The 20,225-nt window shown below is 30.7% G+C and overlaps 2 protein-coding genes across 2 annotated transcripts; both read left to right on the top strand.

Moving 5' to 3' along the window:
* The first annotated feature begins 9,212 nt into the window (after positions 1-9,212).
* Positions 9,213-11,134, top strand: LOC125870062 (uncharacterized). The gene is made up of 3 exons (XM_049550428.1): positions 9,213-9,456; positions 9,638-9,714; positions 10,307-11,134. The coding sequence occupies exons 1-3, from the start codon at positions 9,213-9,215 to the stop codon at positions 11,132-11,134; spliced, it is 1,149 nt and encodes a 382-aa protein (XP_049406385.1).
* Positions 11,135-14,510: 3,376 nt separating this feature from the next.
* On the top strand, positions 14,511-19,929 carry LOC125870061 (two-component response regulator ARR2-like). Its single transcript, XM_049550427.1, has 8 exons — positions 14,511-14,622; positions 16,273-16,422; positions 17,309-17,645; positions 17,713-17,789; positions 17,987-18,063; positions 19,340-19,597; positions 19,676-19,750; positions 19,873-19,929. Exons 1-8 carry the CDS (start codon positions 14,511-14,513, stop codon positions 19,927-19,929), a joined length of 1,143 nt encoding a protein of 380 aa, XP_049406384.1.
* The last annotated feature ends 296 nt before the right edge of the window (positions 19,930-20,225 follow it).

The following is a 20,225-nucleotide window of genomic DNA, read 5'->3' as shown; positions in this document are numbered from 1 at the left end:
AAATAAAAATAAATAAATGTAATTACTTTGATGTTGTAGTTAAATATATTATAAATCTTTTTTTTTTTGTAATTATGAAGATTTTCATTAATTATCAAAGTAGTAGAATTACAAACTAGTGCAGATCAACACAATATGTTTTGTTCTTAGGGGAGGAGCTACATGGAGTTCAGGAGTTCGTTCAATCCCCTTTCGTCGAAAAATCACATTGAATTAATTTTGTAATTTATAATGATGAACCTCCTCAGCTTAAACCAGAGATTTGGTTCAACGGAGAAGGGGTTTCACAATTTGTCAAGATATGCGTGGATTCACAAAATCAAGTCCAAGGAGCAAACATTTTTCTCCATATTTTCAATTATTTTTTCTAAGATAATAAAACAAGGACTTTCTTTTAAAAAAAAAAATTGATTGAATTTTATATATTTAAATTAAATCTCTGATTACAAAGTTAAAAATAGAAAAACTTTGTCTATTAAGCAAGTTTTTTATGTTTTTCCTTTTGCGTTGATATTTTTCCTAGCCTTATATTTGTGATAATTAAATCACTTTGTGGTTATTTGATCCTCTTTTACTTTTTGTTTCATTACTTTTATAATTATTTTTATAGTCTATACTCTGTAAGGCTAAAAAGTAGAAAACATGATATAATTTTCTCCATACTCAAGAATCGAACCTCAAACTTATGATTAAGTATAAAGCAAATTACCACTGCATTATAACTCATGTTGGCAATGCTTGTATTGCTTATACATGTTATCCTTTTGGTCAGAGCTTCAGTAGATGGTATTATCCACTCTTTTAAACACTGTAATGACATGTTCCCGTCGTTATGATAAAGCCAATGGGGAAGGAATTTGAGCCAGAAAATTTTTGAGTAGTAATTTGGAAATTTCTAGCCTAGGTCAGACTTGGACGAAATCTGAGTCAGGTGAGGTCAAGGCAATCCAGTAATGGGTGGGGAATTTAATTATGAGTTTGATCACGTGAGTGGATAGCCAAGACATTAAGGAGATTGTACGGCTTTACGGAAACGAATTCGGGCGAGTAAAACTCCTGAAACTAATCTTGGCGTGAAGGGGTACTTTTAGAACGACAAGGTTTAAAGGTGTGTTGCGAAATGGGAGCTTGGAACTCAAAATCTGAGTTTCTGTCTTTGTGCAAGCCGTCAGGGCGAGGTTAATTCCTTCATGCTGGGGTCGCTGTGGCGGGACAGTTGCCACTTAAATCGGGGAAAACCCCTAAAAACATTATTTTCTGCAAAACTTCGTTCTTAAGAGCTAAGGGGCGACCTAGGGCAGTTTCTCATCAAATTTCCACGAATTCTCACACCAAAGGTATGTTAATTACTCCCCTAATCCATATTTCAATTCTTAGAGCTTAGAATCCTTGTTAATTATCGATCGGGGAGGATTTTGGCCTAAAGTTAATGGTGGGAAAAGTCCTAGTTGAGCATTAGGATCATGATTTTTGGCCTTGGGTTGATATTTTGATATAATCCGGATAAATTAGGCCTTGTTTATTGATCCTTACATTAATTAATTATTTTAGACCAAGAACAAGCTGCAAGACTTTGGAAAGGGAAGACTCAAGTGTCTTAGGAGTATCCATGCTTGGTTTCGGGGTAGGTGATGGTTCGACTTCCTGTCGTGTTATATATGCTTGTTGATTGCTTAATTGTATGCATGCATGTATGTGAATAGGGAAACATGAATCGAATCTAAGGAAATTATTAAGTATGAACAATTACATGGCATGAACTTGTTACTTGACTGTGTGACTAAGTGCATTGTTCATTATGGGTGTGATTGTGACTGTGGTTATGCGGATTGGATCGGATGTCACGTTTCGACACATACATTGGACCTGATGTCACATTTCGACACATATATTGGACCGAATATCACATTCTGACACACATATATTGGATCGGGTGTCACATTCTGACACACTAACAGTTTGGGTGTGGTTTCCATGAGAGAACCACTTGTGATTATTACATTCATAATTACCTGTCATTGATATTGGGAAATTGTATGTTGCTCCTAAAGTGATAATTGAATTATTCATTATGTATATGTGTGTTTACTGTGTTGTAATTACTTGTCTATATTTCGCTTACTGGAGTAACCGCGTGATCCTACCAGTACACTGTGGTTTCGTGTACTGACACTGCACTTGCTCTTTTTTTGTTGAGTACAACACATCTTCATGCGGCTACTGATAGACCTCAGTTAGGAGATCATTGACCGAGACCGGATTCAAGGGTGAGCCTATTCTTTCAGGCTGCCATGGATCCATCATTAAATTAGTCCATTCTTTTCGGACTCAGACTATATGTTTAGACTTTGTTTATGTTTAGTTTTCGGGCTCACACCCCCTTTTCTTAGACTTGTTGATTAGCAGAGTTTTGGTACAAATTTTAGGTCTAGGGGTTGAATTTCCATGAGGGTTATGCGTAGTTGTTTTTGTTAAACTTTCGGAATTTATGAGAACTCCTTATTTAATTCGTCATTTAAACCTGTTTTCGTATCTTTAAATGGTTTGGTTTCTTTAAGTTGCTTAGTCGGGTAGTGGTAGTGATTCTCCCACCGGAGAGTTAGTGTGGGTGCCAATCACGGCGGTTTGGGTCGTGACAAACACACAATTCTGTACTTCTTCAAAAATGAGAAAATTAATTTACTTATATGATATTTTGTAATTATAGATATGTTAGTATTTAAGATAATAATTTATTTTGTTTACATTTCATATAATATTTGTATATATGGCATTCTAGGTGAATGATGTGTTTATGCTCATATTTTGTTTTAATGAGTACACAATTTTAAAATCTCATTTTGTCAAGTTTGAACTTAACACAAATTTAAAAAAATAAAGAATTTCAAAATTTTATGGTCTAAAATTAAAGATATGTAGAATGTATCAAAAATATTTTAATTTTATAGTCTTAAACATGTCATGTGAAAAGTTGGAAATTAAAGAAACAAAAGATTGAAATGAAGAGATAATTAAATAATACAGAAAAATGATCTCTATAGTTTATTTAGTTTTTAATTTTTGGACGCAAATTAAACATAGTATACAATATGTAAAAAGACATTAATAGATTTCAAGTTTGATACTTCTATTAGCACAATTTTAAAAAGGCATGATAATTTAACAATCAAATTAAACTACTATAAGTACAATTTGTATTTCTCCTAACAATAATTTTTGTTTGTATAAAGTAGAGTAATCCCAACCATTTAGGTGCTAGTTATATTCTATCTCGAAAGTTTTCTAAATTACAATAATTTCATATTTTTCAGAATTCGAGAATACATTGTTTTTTTGCCCAATATATAGCAAATAATACATAAGTTAAGTATCAAATATGTGAGTTATGTATTTGATACATAACTAAAACCAGATTTATATTAATATAGGTTCAAAATAATTGAGGTTATGTATCAACAATAACATTTGTACCAGGTACATTGTACACAAATAAAGTTTTAATGTATCAGATATAAATGGATTGATGTATCTCCGAATGTTAAGAGAGAAGCAAAAACTTGGTTTTTGTAATTAATTCAAATGGTAAAAAAAATTAAAAATTATATTATCTTAAGTCGTGTAATTACGTAATTTTCCCTAATTTTTCTTTTATCACGGTAACTAAATATCTTAGTAGAGTTTACGTGCTTCAAATTTGTTACTATTAACATTATTATATGAATAATCTTAACTAAGTCACATATAAATAATATACAGAAAAGAAGAATATAGAAGAAGAAAAAAATTAAGCAATATTAATCTAAATGTTCGGTAACTTACTAATAGTATTGCCTATTTGTAAGTGGGAGGTAAAAAAAAATGTCGATGTCTTATATTTCTTTTAGGTATAGATCACAACGAAATTATTTAAGTTGTGTTTTATATATATAAAATAAAAGAAATTGTCTTTAAACTATTATTTTTTAGATCAATTTCAAATTTTGGTCATTATACAATACGGGGATATGATAAAGAGATAATGATTTTATGACTTTTTTGAATAATAATGGTGATAATAATATGTAAGTAATGGTTGAAATAAAATTAAGATAAAGTAAAAACGCGTAATTGCTATACATTTTAATTGAAATTGAGTACTCACTTATAAATCATAAGTGGCATAAGTCATACAAACTTTTTTTTTAGAAAAATGAAAAATGATTTTATCAAAAACAATATTGCGCTTCCTATAAAATCTGTGGAAGGAAAAGAAAAAAAAAAGGACAAAAGTATGCCAGACTCAAGAAAGAAAAAAATCAATTAGGTCAAATAAAAATTATTTGTATGGTCAACACTAGGCATGCCCACCAGCCGATAGAGGTACTATATAAACACCTATCAAAAGAGTTTAAGGATTTCTCTACAAATTTAACCTAATTTTATATATCAAATTATTTTCTTATATCTCCTCCTTGTTAAGTCCGCCGCGGAAAGTTCTCAAACTATTGAAGGGATAAACAATTCAATGCCATCTCCTTATTATGGTATGATTGAACAGGTTCATGTGATGCTGGTGGATAATGACAAAGAGTTTGCCAAAAAGATGACGGATTTGCTAACGTCTTATGAATATAAAGGTGACATTTCTAAAAATATATATGATGAAGTTACAACCTTTAATATTTTGGTACAATTAAACTTGTGTGATTTCCTTTTATAATAGATTAAACGGATATAATACTTATTATCTCAGTTGTTATTTGTACATCGATCTCTTTTTAAATTTCATTTATATACTTGTAAAACTTGAATTCACCTTTTCTTATTGTCATAACACTATTTCTATGCTTGTATATGTTATTTTCCTAATCAATAAATGAGTTTTGGGTGATTATAAAAGTCAAATTATATTTTCTATTTTTTATTCTTTCTATAAGCCTGTAACACCCTTGATTAGCTTCCTCCACAAAGATATATATGATTTTTTTTTTAATAAGAATTGATAATTTGCAATTTTACCGAATGTATTGGGAGGGAGATAATTTTATGTTAATTTTAATTATTTAATCATTGGGATTTTGCACTTGATCTTTTTGCATAAAAATGAGAAAACGTTATTTTGTAAATTGGTAGTGAGTGATTTAGAGATAGAGGAGAAAATTAAGTTTTCTCCTCAAAAATAATTTTTACAGGCATAGTTTTTTTTTTTACCAAGCTATCTATTATTTTAAAAAAATAAGTTTGTTTGGGTGAAGACACGAGATTAGAATAATGGAAGGGAGAGAAAAAGTAAGCCTTTGACCACACTGGTGCACCTTGAGTTTTAAGATATTTAAAATAAAATAAATTAAGATATCCAGTTACATTAGGAAATTAACTAGAGAGATGTTACGAGTGTCAAGAGGTAGTTTTGGTGGTGTGATACCCCAATTTAAGATAAAAAGTTTCACATTGACAAAACACACGAGAGATTTTGGGTATATAAATAAGCAAACCTTACCAACTAGTGATGTGTTTTAAAGTTGTGGAGGCCTAGGCTCGGAGCAAACAATATCGCTAGTGCGCTGGACCGTTGCAAATGGTATCAGAGCTACGCTTGTGTCAGCCTTGTTGATGGGACCAGAGTTTAACTGAGTTTAGGCAAATCTCGTTAAGGCGGGATAAACTTCAATGTTGAGTCTAGGAAAATTCTACTCGGTGGGGCAAATCTCAACGAGGACATTGAGTTCATAGAGAGGGTGTATGTGACACCCAACCTAAGATAAAAAGTCTCACATCGACAAACACAAGATATATTGGGTATATAAGTAAGCAGATCTTATCAACTAGTGACACATTTTAAAGTCATGCATGTCTAGGCCCGAAGCAAACAATATCACTAGTGGGATGAACCGTTACAGGTGGTCACCAAGAAAATTGATGGTGGAATAGAGAATTCCAAGACAAGTGGAAGCAAAGAAGACTACTTACAAAAAGTTGGTGGAATGCAAAGACAAGGAAGAAAAAGAAAACGAATAAGAAGATTTATAAGATAGTAAAGACGAATTTTAAGTTAGCGAACAACAACAAAGACTACAACTTTTTAACAATTGTATGTAGAACTAAGGGACAAAGATAAGAAGCTGTATAGGCTCGTGTAGGTAAGAGAGAGGAAGACCTAAGATCTGAATCAAGATGAAGAAGGCAAGATGTTAGTGGAAGAGTCCCTCACTAAGCGAAGATGACAAGCTTACTTCCATAAACTATTAAATGAAGTAGGATACAAGGACATTGTGCTGAGAGATTTGGCATCATAATTTTTAGGTATTGTAGGTGTATTAAAGTTGAAGAGGTTAACATAACTATTAGTAGGATGAATAGGCGGGGAAGAACAATCAGACTTGATGAGATCTAATGAAGTTCTGGAAAAGCACAAATAAAACATGTATGAAGTGGTTAATTGATTTGTTTCATGACATTCTTAAGGAAGATAAATTGCCTATGAAATGGAGGTGGAGTACAATGGTTTTGTTGTATAAGAATAAGTATGATATTCAAAATTGTAATGGGGCACCAAGTTGTTAAGTCACACGACTTTTTTTTATAGAAAGTGGTGGAGATGAGGATGAGCAGGAGCTTGTCCATCTCTGAGAACTAGCTTAGATTCATGCCCGGGCGATCGACTAGAAAATACATCCATCTTTTGAGGTACGGGTGGGAAAATATCGAAAAAAGAATAGGAATTTACCTATAGTGTTCATGGACATTGAAAAAGCTTATGACTAAACCCCGAGGAAAGTCATGTGGAGATGTCGGGAGGATAGAGGTGTATCAATAACTTACATTAGGAAGATAAATGACATGCATGATGGAGCTAAAACTTGGGTGAGAACAGTGGGATGGGAGGCATACTACTTCCTACTTGGGATAGCCCATTTTTGTTTGGCATAGTGATGGATCTTAACACGATATATTTAAGAAGATGTGCCCCAGTGTATATCATTTGCAGATGATAAAATATTGATTGATGAGACTCGTAGTGGAGTCAATTTTTGGATGAAAGTGTGGAGGCAAATTTTGAAGTTCAAGAGGTTCAGGTTGTGGAGGAACAAAACAGAGTAATGAAGTGCAAATTTTGTGATGCCATATATGAGGCAGGTGTGGAAGTGAGCTTCGACACACAATCTATCTTCAAGAAAGATAATTTCAACTACTTCAGTTCTATAATCCACATCGTATTGATGCGGGGTGGATGAAGTGATGGATTGTCTTTAGAGTTTTGCGTGATAAAAGGTACAACCAAAACATGAAAATAAGTTCTACAACGTGGTGGTTAGACTGAAGTTGTTGTATGGAAGATAGTGTTGGCCAGTTAAGAACTCTCATATTCAGAAGATGCATATTCTAGAAATTAGGATACTAAGATGAATATGTGGTCATACTAGGAGCGATTTGATTAGGAATGAGGTTATCCGAGTAAGATACAAGTGTCCTTTGTGGTGGATAAGATGAGGGAAGTGAGATTGAGACGGTTTGGACATGTGAAGTAAAGATGAATAGAAGCCCCAATGAGAAGGCGCAAGAGGTTGGATGTAGTTGTCATGAGGAGAGGTTGATGTAGGCCAAAAGATTATTTGGGAGATGTGATTATATAGCACATGACACAACTTCAGTTATTGAGGGCATGACCTAATTAGGAAGATGTGGATGTGAGGGTCTTTGAAAATAGTTTCTCTACCTTCACGAGGTAGTTATATAGCCTGCATACACTCTACGCTTTTCAAACTCCACTTATAGGATTTCAGTGGGTATTTGTTGTAATTTTTTCCATACGTTGAAAGAGAAAAATTGAATCTAGTTCAATGACTAGTTGCCATATATTATAATTTTATTCTGGCTCTACCTTTATGGTCGTTCAATTACTTCTTTTACTTTAATATTTGAAGAAAATAGACAATTTTCAGTAAAAAATTTAAAAGAACAAGTAAATGCTATAAATATCTTATCCGGAAGCTATCATAAAATGGTTATTCTCTTGAACTATTTTACCCTGCAAAAAATATATATACCTGGCAATTTTAGTATAGCTTAGGCCTGTTTTATGGCCTTTTCCCTTTTTATTTTTATTTTTGTATTCCTCAATTACTTTGTTAGTATTCATTAATTGTTCTGTATCCATTGTGTGTTAGATCATTTTGACTTGAATTTCTTTACTAGTTAATTGGAATAGATTCTTTATAATATATTTCTGTATGATCTTTTTTTGTTTTATAATCCAAGTAGTTATCCTAAATACTATTGTATAAAGCTTTATTATGTGAATGTGTCTAAGATTGCACACAACGATTATAATATAAGTTGATTAATATATATACACAATTGCAGACACTAAACTGTTGCAATATAACCTAAAAATTCATAGTTGAGTTTGTATATAAGGAATAAACAAACCTTCATGATAATTTTGTGATACAATTTTTTTCACTGACTTTTATAAAGCATTAATACAGTTGTGACGGTTGAAACAACTTTATCAGCAATGTCAATGCTTTGAAAAAAAACGCAAAAAATCGATGTGATGATACTCAATGTCCATCCATCGAACCTTTATTCTTTTGACCTCTTAGCTCAAGCCGTGGTCTTGGATATAATTACACTTGGTAAGTGTTTGTTCTAGTCTTTCTCTTATTATGTCTACCATGGAAAAGTCTGTTATTTTAATTAATACACTGCAAAAGAATTAGCTATAAATTTCAGTGTTAATTTATCATTAAATTATTCGTAGATAAATAAATTTTCTACAATCTATCGTTAAATAGGATTAGTAATGATCTTTTTTGTTTAGCGACATAAATTATCAGTTGTTAATTTCTATTTTTAGTATATGATGAAGAATTATTTAGTAAAATTATTGTTATATTGAATAAAAATGTAGTGTAAGCATGAAATTAACTATTTATATAATTGATAATATAATTCAATTTTAATTAATATATTTTCAAATCAATTATGCAGTTGTATGTGATGAACTCAATGAGTTGGTAGCAAAAAAGACTTTGGATGGAGGAGCCTATCTTTTCCTTAAAAAGCCATTTGATGAAGAAATTTTGAAATACTTATGGCAAATTGTATTGAAGAGACACATGCAACGAGGGAAAGCAAGAGAAGGATCAGAAAAAAATAGAGATCAAATAAATGTTGATGATATTGGTAATAATTATAATGTTGGGGAAAATGAAGACCAACCCAGAGAAATGAAAAATATATCGAATACCGAGGAACATGACAACAATATTTATGAGGTTGGAAACAATGTCGTATTGAATGAAAAACACAAGCTAAGGAATAAGAGAGATAGAAAAAGCACAAAAGATATCAATGAAGGAGAAAGTCAAAGCAATGCTATTAATAAGGTTGTTAGGCAAAGGGATCCAACTAAATGGACCAATGATCTTCATGCCAAATTCATGGAAGTTGTACAACAACTTGGAGAAGGAAGTAAGTTTACTTCACCATTAATTAAATTTATTGATAATTTAACAATGAAAATTCGTACTTATAGCGAACGTCAATTTGTATGAAATTAAAGCATAATGATTGTTGTATTTACATGTACTTGAACTTGATATGAAAATATTATAGTTATTAAATTAAACTTACATTCTTATGGAACATGTAGGATGTTATCCCAAGAAGATTTTTGAGCTAATGCAAGTGCCTGGTCTTACAAAAATTCAAATTGGTAGCCATCTACAGGTACATCTTTTTTTAAAAAAGTAGTAATTATGTATCATTTGTGTGTGTAAGGTACGAGGAAAGTTATTTTGCAACATAAAAAAAATAAAAAAAATTGTGAAGTTATTTTCTCAAATTTGGTTGCTATAAAATGTTTTGATTGGACATATTTTTTCATCAAACACTTCAGTGAGAAGTTATTTATTTTTCAACTAACTTAATTTTTATTTATATCAAAAGTAAATTTTTGTAAATTTTATTTCACTTTTATCAGTGAATATTTAGATATTATTGTCAATTTTTAGTACTCAAAAGTCTTATCAAAACACTCACTCATTAAAGGTGATTAGAAATAGATTTTTGTTATAATATTTACGGATAGAACTTAATTAATCATTACTAATTTCTATTATTTGTAGTTCAATGGTACAATATAATTATCAGTCTTTAATTCATATTGTTTTAAAAGACTTTCATCATTCACCTATTATCAAACACCAAAAAAATTTACTCTTATAATTGATTTTGGTTGTTCCAAACACACCTAAACAACAATGGGTTCAGAGGATAAATATATTCATGGTCTAAATTGTTTTTTTATGACATCTTTTAGAAATGTCGTCGCAATAATTGGAGATCTCCAAAAGAGCAAAGATATGTTTGTCTCCCATCAGGACAGGGATCCTCGAATGATTCTCATGAACCAAGAAGTAACTTTCCAAAATATGGGGCAATGCCTCGACTTCAAACAAATGTACTGAATTTGCAATGTAACCCAGACGAAATCCAAAAAGGCCCAGAGTTTTCATTTTCAACTCCCAATATCAACAATAGCTTTGCTAGAAGAGAGAATTCAATTCAACAACAATTCAATCTCCCACAACTTCAGGTTCAACCCCACTCTTTCAATATTGATAATCCATTCAATGACTCATTTTTGTTGGACCAAAATAATGTTGGTGGTGGGCTACAACATGAAACATTATTTGGAATTTCGGGTTCACAAGAATTACAAGGCTCAATTAATAGGAACACTAATTATAGGCCTGGCCTGACGTTTAACAGTGGGGATCATGATCATGCTCAATGTGCTTACAACTTGAATCTCAATGCGACCTATGGGGCAACATATTCAAGTAGAAGAATAGTGTCTGATATAGACATTGAAAATGTGTCAATTAATCAATACAATTTGAATGTGAATGCAGACAATGTGACAATATGTTCAGATAAAACAATGATGTCTACTACTTATGTTGGAAATGCGGCTATTAATGGATTAGGAGCAACAAATACAAATGTTCAACAATATATTGGTGAGCCAAATATATCTGGAGGCAATATTATTGCGACATTATATGAGAGTGACATTGAAGGGCGTGATCCAAATGAGAAGGAAGATTGTGAGGCATATTACAATAATACGGAGTATCTCCTATAATATCATGAATCTCCGAGTGCTAAGTTTCATGAACAAGACGGTAAGTTTGATCAAGTTTACTCTGATAGCAAAGTTAATGCTTCTATCTAATTTGATTACATATATTTCGTGTTTGATTATTGATATTAGCTAAAATTAGTATAACCTTTAAATCATTATTTGTATTACATATCCATATTAGGCACGAGATTAAATCTCATTTTCCATGATGATATTTTTTAAAACTAATATTGACTTATTTTTCAAGAAAATATTGTGGTCACACCCAATATCTCTTTTAAATTTTACTTTAAACCTTAATATGCAGATGGCAGGGACATCAAGCGTTCAACTTTTAGAAATAGTTAATTATTCTGACGAATCATCAATATGATGATCCAATGATATCAAGACTATCAATGACAGATCTCATAATACAAGGGCTCCTCGCAGTGGCAAAGGTGTTTTTTTCAAGTGGAAATTGCATCTTTCAAGTTTTTAGAGACTATGTTGTTTGGTATGACTTGGATTGCTGGTTTGTTTTTGTTTTTCCATTTGGAACTAATGTCCGTCATTAGTTTAAAGACCTTTGTTATTTTCTTGACTTGGGATTATTATTTTGTTCAATATGGAACCCATTTATTTTACCGTTTTATAACCTTTTGGTTTAACGGTGATATATTTGTATATGGGATCGATTATTTGTGGGACTAATTATATTGCATCATAATGTTTGGTGTATCCTTAACATCTATGAGATACATTTTTTATTATTGTGCTCACATTGACTTTTAGGTAAGCTCTCTAAGAATTTTGTTCTTATTTTGGCCTTACATTTTTTTCCCAAATATGGAAGAAATAAAACAAGTTGTTGTAGAGGAAGGTATGATGATTATGTATTAGTTGCGGCTAAATATATTAAATACCTACTCTACAATGGACCATTGGTTTCAATCCCAAAGAAGAGATGTCAAACGCTTTTATTTGGATATCTCTTTCGAATTATTCACTAGACCGTCACTACTATCCATAGTCTCCACAGTAGACAAGCCAATTGCGATTGATAAAGCCACCCATGAAAAGTCGAGACCTAGCAGAGCCAGAGTTAAAGTCAAGGACATGACGAAAGTGAATGTTGATTACTTTGAATGAACCAAAAAAAACAAGAAGAATCATCCCAAGATATCATTGATATTGAAAATATCAAGGTAATGGCGAGTGAATTATTAGACGCGAATAGAGATGGAAACAAATTCATTGTGGCTAGTAAGAGTGGTGTTGAAGATCACGTTGTGTCTACTTGTGGTCACTATAAAGCTGCATTCGATTCAAGATAGATATTGAATTTTGATTTGATATATATATATAGAGAGAAAAGTAAAAGTATTGCCACCTTTTGATAAGTTAAAGGGACGTTGTGAAAATTTCTAGAGATCGTGTGTTCTAGTCCTTATTATTATTGTACACATTGATTATACACATATTATACAATGATCATACGCGAATTACACAATATGCAGAGAGAGAGAGATTTTCTGCCATGTATAAAGAGATTTAGATATAAATAATATTTGTATCTATCCGTACCCCTATAAACGTACGTGATTATAATCAAAATTCTACAAATACACCTATAACTTGTCCTCAATAGCATAGTAAAATATATCTAGTTATATGTTGATTTAACAGTAACATATGAAGTTCACAAGTAATAGAATTTTGTAATAGAAAAAGACGAACATAGGAAAAAATTAGGCAAAATTAATTTAAATATTCAATAATTTAATTACTAATAGTACTGTGTATTTGTAAGTCAGAGATAAAAAAGATGTTGAGGTCTTATATTATTTGATGTATAGATTACAACCAAATTATTTGATGTATAGATTACAACCAATTTCGAGTTATTCACTAAGCCATCATTATTGTCCATAACTTCTGCAATAGACAAGTCAATGATTGATAAAGTAATTCAAGAAAAGTCGAGATCTACCAGAGCCAGAGTTAAAGTCAAGAATAAAACTACAATATGTTCATGAGAAATTTGGACGAATTGTGGAATACTCTCAAAAGGTTGTGTATGATAATTTGTCATTTTATTGCCCCTTCTATAAACACCATGGGCATGACGAAAGTAAAATGATTAATACTTTGAATACAATTAAAAAAAAAAGATGAATCGTCCAAAGATATTATTGATATTGAAAAATATCAAGGTGGTGGCGAGGGAATTATTAGACACGGAGAGCTATGGAATTATAACACTTACACTAAGATAACTATATCTAACTAATGGTGTATTTTGATTTTTGGAAGTAAATTAAGCATATTATACACTATGTAAATACACATAATAATAGGATTTCATGTTTGATACTTCTATTAGCACAATTTTAATCATAACAAATTAATAGTCAAATTAAACTACTACATGTACAACTAATTTTTGTAGCAATCAAAGAATTTATCAACAGTAACTTAATATATTTAAAGAGTGTTTATGCTTCAATTTTTTAATTAAGGTTATATGAATCATCTTAACTAAGTCACACATGAGATTTAAAATTATTAAGATTGAAGTTCCACCAATAACTAATATTGCTCTGATTTTTGTCCTCAATAGTATTATAAAATATATCTATGAAATTAACTAGATATATGTTGATTTAACAATGAAGTTCGCAAGTAATAAAATTTTGTAATAGAAAAAGAAAAATATAGAAAAAAGTTAGGAAAAATTAATATAAATATTCAATAATTTCCTAATAGTACTGCATATTTGTAAGTGAGGTAAAAAAGATGTTGATGTCTTATATTCTTTAATGTATGGATTACAACAAAATTATTAAGGTTGTGCATGATATATTTTACCTAGAAAAAGTTATTTTCTAGATCAATTTCAAAGTTTAGTCATGATCCAATGTAAATGATATGATAAGGAGATAATATTTTATGAAGCTTTTGAATATAATGGTTGATAATAATATGTGAGTTTGATTATAGCGATTGAGATAAAGTAAAAGCGTAACTATTAAATATTTTAAATGAAATTATTACCCACTCATATTCCATGAGTGACATAAGTCATTCTTCTTATAATTGAAAATGTTTTTTTTTTAAAATGAAAATTGATTTTTTAAAGAAAAATATTGCGCTCCATATTAAATTCATAAACGAAAAAGGAAAAAAAGTCAAAAGTATACCCTTGTCTAGACTCAAAAAAGGAAAAAAATTAAATAAATCAAATAAAAATTATATGTACAGTCAACGCTAAACATATCTAGTAGTCATTAGAGGTACTATATAAGCAGTGTTACGGGTTCTCTACATTTTTTACTATTTTCTTGTATATCCTCCTTGTTCGAAGCAAAAAATTCTCAAACTATCAAATAATTCAATGGCAACTCCCTATTACGGTATGATCGAAGAAGTTTGGGTGATACTGATTGATGATGACAAAGAGTTTGTCACTCACATGACTGGTTTGCTAAAGTCTCACAACTATAAAGGTAATATCTTAGAAAATATACATATAGCGAACTTATAACCTTAGGTGTTTGATATAGCTAAATTTGATATGATGTTTGTTATCTCATTTGTGATTTTAACTTCGATTTCTTTTTCGATTTCATTTATGTATCTTGTAAATCTTGAATTTCTCTTTTCGTTGTTGTTATAACACTATTTATATGTTTGTATAATTATTTTTCTAGCCAATATATGTATTTTGTGTAGTTATAAAAATCAATTAGATTCTCTATTTTTTATTCATAGTGTAAGCATATCACACACTTGATTAGCTTTCCCCCACAAAGATGTAAATGATGTTTCACAAAGGCTTGATAATTTTATGCAATTTTATGAGATGTCGCTGGGGGGAGACAATTTTATGTTAATTTTAACTATTTTAATCAACTTATACTTGTGTTTTTCATTTGATCTTTTTTGTAAAAAACCAAAAAAATGTGTGTGTGTGTGGGGTTGGGGGTGGGCGGTGCGGTGGGGGATTGGTCTGGGGTGACATACAGTGAGAGGAGAAATTAAATGATTTCCACAAAAAATTAATTTTGAATAGGCAGATCTTTGATTTTTATCAATTTATAGATTATTTTGAAAATAATAAGTTTGCTAGGATGGTGACGGCACAAGATCAGGGTAACGAGAGGGGAGAGCAAAACTAAAAAAAGGGCTAGATAAGACTGATCTGGCTATCATTATTATTGACCTTGAGATAAAAAAAATATCGAATATAGACAAAAAAAAATAAAGAGATTTGATTTTAATAAAATAAAAATATTTCTCTTCCTATTTTTTGTTTAATTGAAAATTGCTTTCTCCGAAGAGTTTTTTTTTTCTTGTGTAATTCTACAAAAAGAAATTGTATCTTTTCATTTTTATACTAATATCTTTTTATATACACGTGTTTGAATTTTAAAAATATTTTAATTTTATTAATTTTCTTCTTAATTTTAAAGGGAAAAAAAAATGAATCTAATTTAATGGGTACTTGCCTATATCTTTCTTTCTTATTTTTGGCTCTACCTTAATGGTCATTCAATTACTTCCTCTATTTTAACTTATGAAGACAATAGACAATTTTGCAGAATATTCTAAAAGAATAAATCATTCTATAACTATCGCACTCGTAAATTATTTAAAAACAATGATTCTCTAAAATTATTTCACCTTGCAAAAAAGTACATAACTAACAATTTTAGTGTAGTTTAGTCTGTTTTATGACTTTTTCCCTTTTTTTTTTTTAATTTCTCATTTACTGTGTTAGTATTTATTAATTGTTCCTTATCTAATATGTGTTAAATCTAAAGAAAATATTATGTGTTAAATCATTTCAACTTGAAATTTTTCGCTAATTAATTAGAGTTGATTTTTTAATAATATATTCCTATATGATCTTCTCTATTCTATAATTCAATTTTATCCTAAATAAAACGGTAGTATAAAGCTTAATTATGTGAACATGTCTAATATTTGCTCACATTGAATATAATATAAGTTGATCAATATGTGCAATTGCATAAACTAAATTGTTGCAATGCAAGCTAAAATTTATAAATGAATTTGGTTATGAGAAATTAATAACCTTCATGATAATTTTGTGTATAATTCTGTTCACTAACTTTCAAAGAGAATTGATACAGTTATAACGGTTGATACGACTTCAACAACAGTGTCATTGCTCTCTAAAGGAAATCAAAAAATCGATGTGATGATACTCAATGTCCATTCATCAAACCTTCTTTCTTTTGCCCTCTTAGCTCAAGCTGTGGCTTTGGATATAATTTCACTCGGTTAGTATTTATTCTACTCTTCCACTTATGACATCTACTATATCTAAAGTCAGTTATTTTAATTAATACGCTACAAAAGAATTAGCTATAAAGTTCATTGCTAATTTATTGTTATGTAGTTTGTAGCTAAAAAGATTTCCAATAATACATGGTTAAATAGGATTAGCAATGAATTTTATGGTTAAGCGGTATCAGTTACTAATTCTTACTTTTTTTAGTATATGAGAAACGATTTGTTTTGTAATATTAGTGTTAATTAGGGATGACATTGGGGAAAAGCGGATGTGGGGCAGATTTAAGGCAATGACGGACGGGGCGATTTTAAGGTTATGCGGGGCGGGGAGGGATACGGGATGGGTTGAAGTGGATTTTTTAAAAATTAATGTGGGGTGGGGCAGGGCGGGTTGCGGGTCTATGAGATTTATGCGGGTTCAAACTCAATTTTAACTTTTTACATGTTATAAGAGTGATAGAGCATTATTTATTAAGATAGTTTCATTAAAGTTAATTATTAAAATATTCAAGAAAGTAAATAAATATGCTTCAATCACAACTATTGTGGTTTCTTACATGCTTCCTTATTGACCTCTATAAAATAAAATTTTAAGTTAATATCTATTAAATTAATACAACTTAATGAGAAAATAAAGTATATTTATGATTTTTATTTAAAACTTAATTAAAAATATTATGCGGGGCGGATTGAAAATGAAAAAAATTGTTATGCGAAGCGAGTTCAAAGTTTTGTGGGTTAAGCTCAACCCGCCCCGCCGCATTTCCATCTCTAGTGTTAATAAAATTTAGTAAATAAGCATTAAATTAATTGTACATATAATGTATAATTTAATTCAATTCTGATAGATAGCTTCTTGAAATAATTATGCAGTTGTATGTGATGAATTCAATGAACTCGTTGCAAAGAAGACTTTGGAAGATGGAGCTTATCTTTACCTTAAAAAGCCATTTGACAAGGAAATTGTGAAATACTTGTGGCAATTCGTATTGAGTGAAAAAATACAAAGAGAGAAAGCGAGAAAAGGATCAGGAAAACATAAATATCATATGAAGTTTGTTGATATCAGTACTAATAATATTGTTGGAGAAAATAAAGAACCCGAAGAGAAAAATGTCTCTTATACTAAGGAACAGAGCAATAATATTCATGAGGCTGGAAACGATGTTGTATTAATTAAGTGGAAAATACACGCTACAGAGGAAGAGAGGTACAAAAAATATGAAAGAGAATAACGAAGTAGAAAGACAAAACAATGTTATTGATACAATTGTTAGGCGAAAGGACTACAGAGAATGGACTGAGGATCTTCATGCCAGATTTATGCAAGTTGTACACCAACTTGGAGAAGGACGTAAGTTTACTTCAATAATAACTTTTTTTGACAATTCAATTATATGGAACGATATGAACAATAAGAGTTCATATGTATAGTTAACGTCCACTTATTTAGAATTAAAGCATAGTGATTTTCTTATTTAGATATATCACAACTTGATATGAGAATATTATGGTTATTAAATTAAACTTACATTCTTACGAATTATGTAGGATGTTACCCCAAGAAGATTCTTGAAGTGATGAACTTGCCTGGTCTTACTAGGATGCAAGTTGCAAGCCACCTGCAGGTACATCTTTGAAAAAAACTAAGTGGTAAATTATGTATCATTTGTACGTGTGTAGTATGGAGAAAGTTATTTTGCAAAATTAAAAATTAACAATTATATCATTATTTTCTCGTATTTGATTGCTAGAAAATGTTTCCTTGGACAATTTTTTTCACCAAAGGGTTTTGTGATTATTTTTATTACAACTATCTTAATTTTAAATTTGTATCCAAAGCAGAAAGAAATCTAATTACATTTCACTTTTGTCAGTAAACTATTAGACATTGTAACACACCCCAAAACCGGATGTGATGGCACGTGCCCAAACCCCACCGGATATGTCAGCCTAACNCTTATTCTTGTTTTATTAATTCCGTATCGTCGGGTTTTTGGGTGTTAGGCTGACGTGTCCGGTGGGGTTTGGGCACGTGCCATCACATCCGGTTTTGGGGAGTGTCACATTGCTATCAATCTTTAGTACTTGAAAGTCTTATCAAAACACTCACTCGTTAAAAAGGATTAACGATAGACTTTTGTTACATGTTTACTGATAGAATTTAATTATTCATTGCTAATTTCTATTATTTTATAGTTCAATGGAATAATTATACTATCAATCTTTAATTCATATTATTTGAAAAAAATTATCATTCACTAATTACCAAATATATAAAAAAAAATCTTTATAAATGACTCCAGTCATTTCAAATACACCTAATAACAATGAGACCGATGATAAATATATCCATGGCCTACTCTTTTTTTATTGTTTTCATATAACCTCTCAGAAATGTCGTCGCAACAATTAGAGATCTCCAGAAGAGAGAAAATATATACGTCACCTATCAATAAAGCAATCCACAAATGTTTCTCAAGAAACAAGAAGTAGCTTTCGAAAATATGGGGTAATGCCTTATCTTCACGCGAATGTACCAAATCAACAATGGAACCCAGATCAAATCCAAAGAGGCCCAGAGTTTCCATTTCCTACTAATAATACCAACTATATTTTTGCTCGAGGAGAGAGTTCAATTCAAAATCAACTCTACCACCCACAATTTCAGGTTCAACCTATTACCTCAGCATTGACAATTCATTTAATAATTCATTTTTGTCTCCCCAAGTTAATGTTAGTGGTGGGCTACAACAACAATATTGACCATTATTTGAAATGTTGGGTTCACAGGAATTACAAGACTCAATTATTGGGAACATTAATTTTAGGCCTGGTATGATACTTAACATTGGAGATAATCATACTAAAAAAAATTACAGCTTTGATCTCAATGTGGCCCAGGGAGCAACATATTCAGGTAGCAGAACAGTGTCTAGTACATACATTGGAAATGCAATAATCAATAACTACAACTTGAATGTCCTTGTGGACAATGTGACAACTTATTCAAGTAGTGCAATGGTGTCTGATACTTATGTTGGAAATGTTACTATTAATGGTCTGGGAGCAACAAATGTGAATGCAAATGCCCAACAACATGTTGGTGAACCAATCATGTCTGGTCCAAGAAATACTAATGTGGCATCGTATGAGAATTACGTTGAAGGGAGTAACTCAAATGAGAAGGAAAATTGTGATGCATATTTAAATTTCAATAATATGGATTATCTTTTCTAGAATCTTGGACCTCCAAGTGCTAACCTACCTATTGAGCAAGGCAATGAGTTTGATCAAGTTTACTCTGATGATCAGGTTGGTGCTTCTATCTAATTTGGTATTACATATATTTAGTGTTTGATTATTGGTTCTAGCTAAAATTAGTATAAATTTGTGATGCATATTTAAATTTCAATAACATGGATTATCTCTTCCAGAATCTTGGACCTCCAAGTGCTAACCTACCTAATGAACAAGACGCTGAGTTTGATTAAGTTTAATCAGGTTAGTGCTTCTATCTAATTTGGTATTACATATACTTTGTGTTTGATTATTGGTTTTAGGTAAAATTAGTATAAATTTTAAATCATTTTTGTATTATATATCCATATCAGACGCGGGATTAAATTTCATTTTTTCTATGTTTGGTTGGGACTATAATCTTAACTTTACTTATTTCAAATCAAACGAGCCCTTTTCAAATCGGATAGTGTTTTAATGAAATTTTTTACTATAAAAAAAAGATTAATGTATATACTTGAAGTAGTCATTTTCCTCCTTTGGTAAAAAA

Source organism: Solanum stenotomum, chromosome 7 (assembly GCF_019186545.1).
Source record: "Solanum stenotomum isolate F172 chromosome 7, ASM1918654v1, whole genome shotgun sequence".
NCBI classification, from domain to species: domain Eukaryota; kingdom Viridiplantae; phylum Streptophyta; class Magnoliopsida; order Solanales; family Solanaceae; genus Solanum; species Solanum stenotomum.
This window is presented reverse-complemented; position numbering and strand designations above follow the sequence as displayed.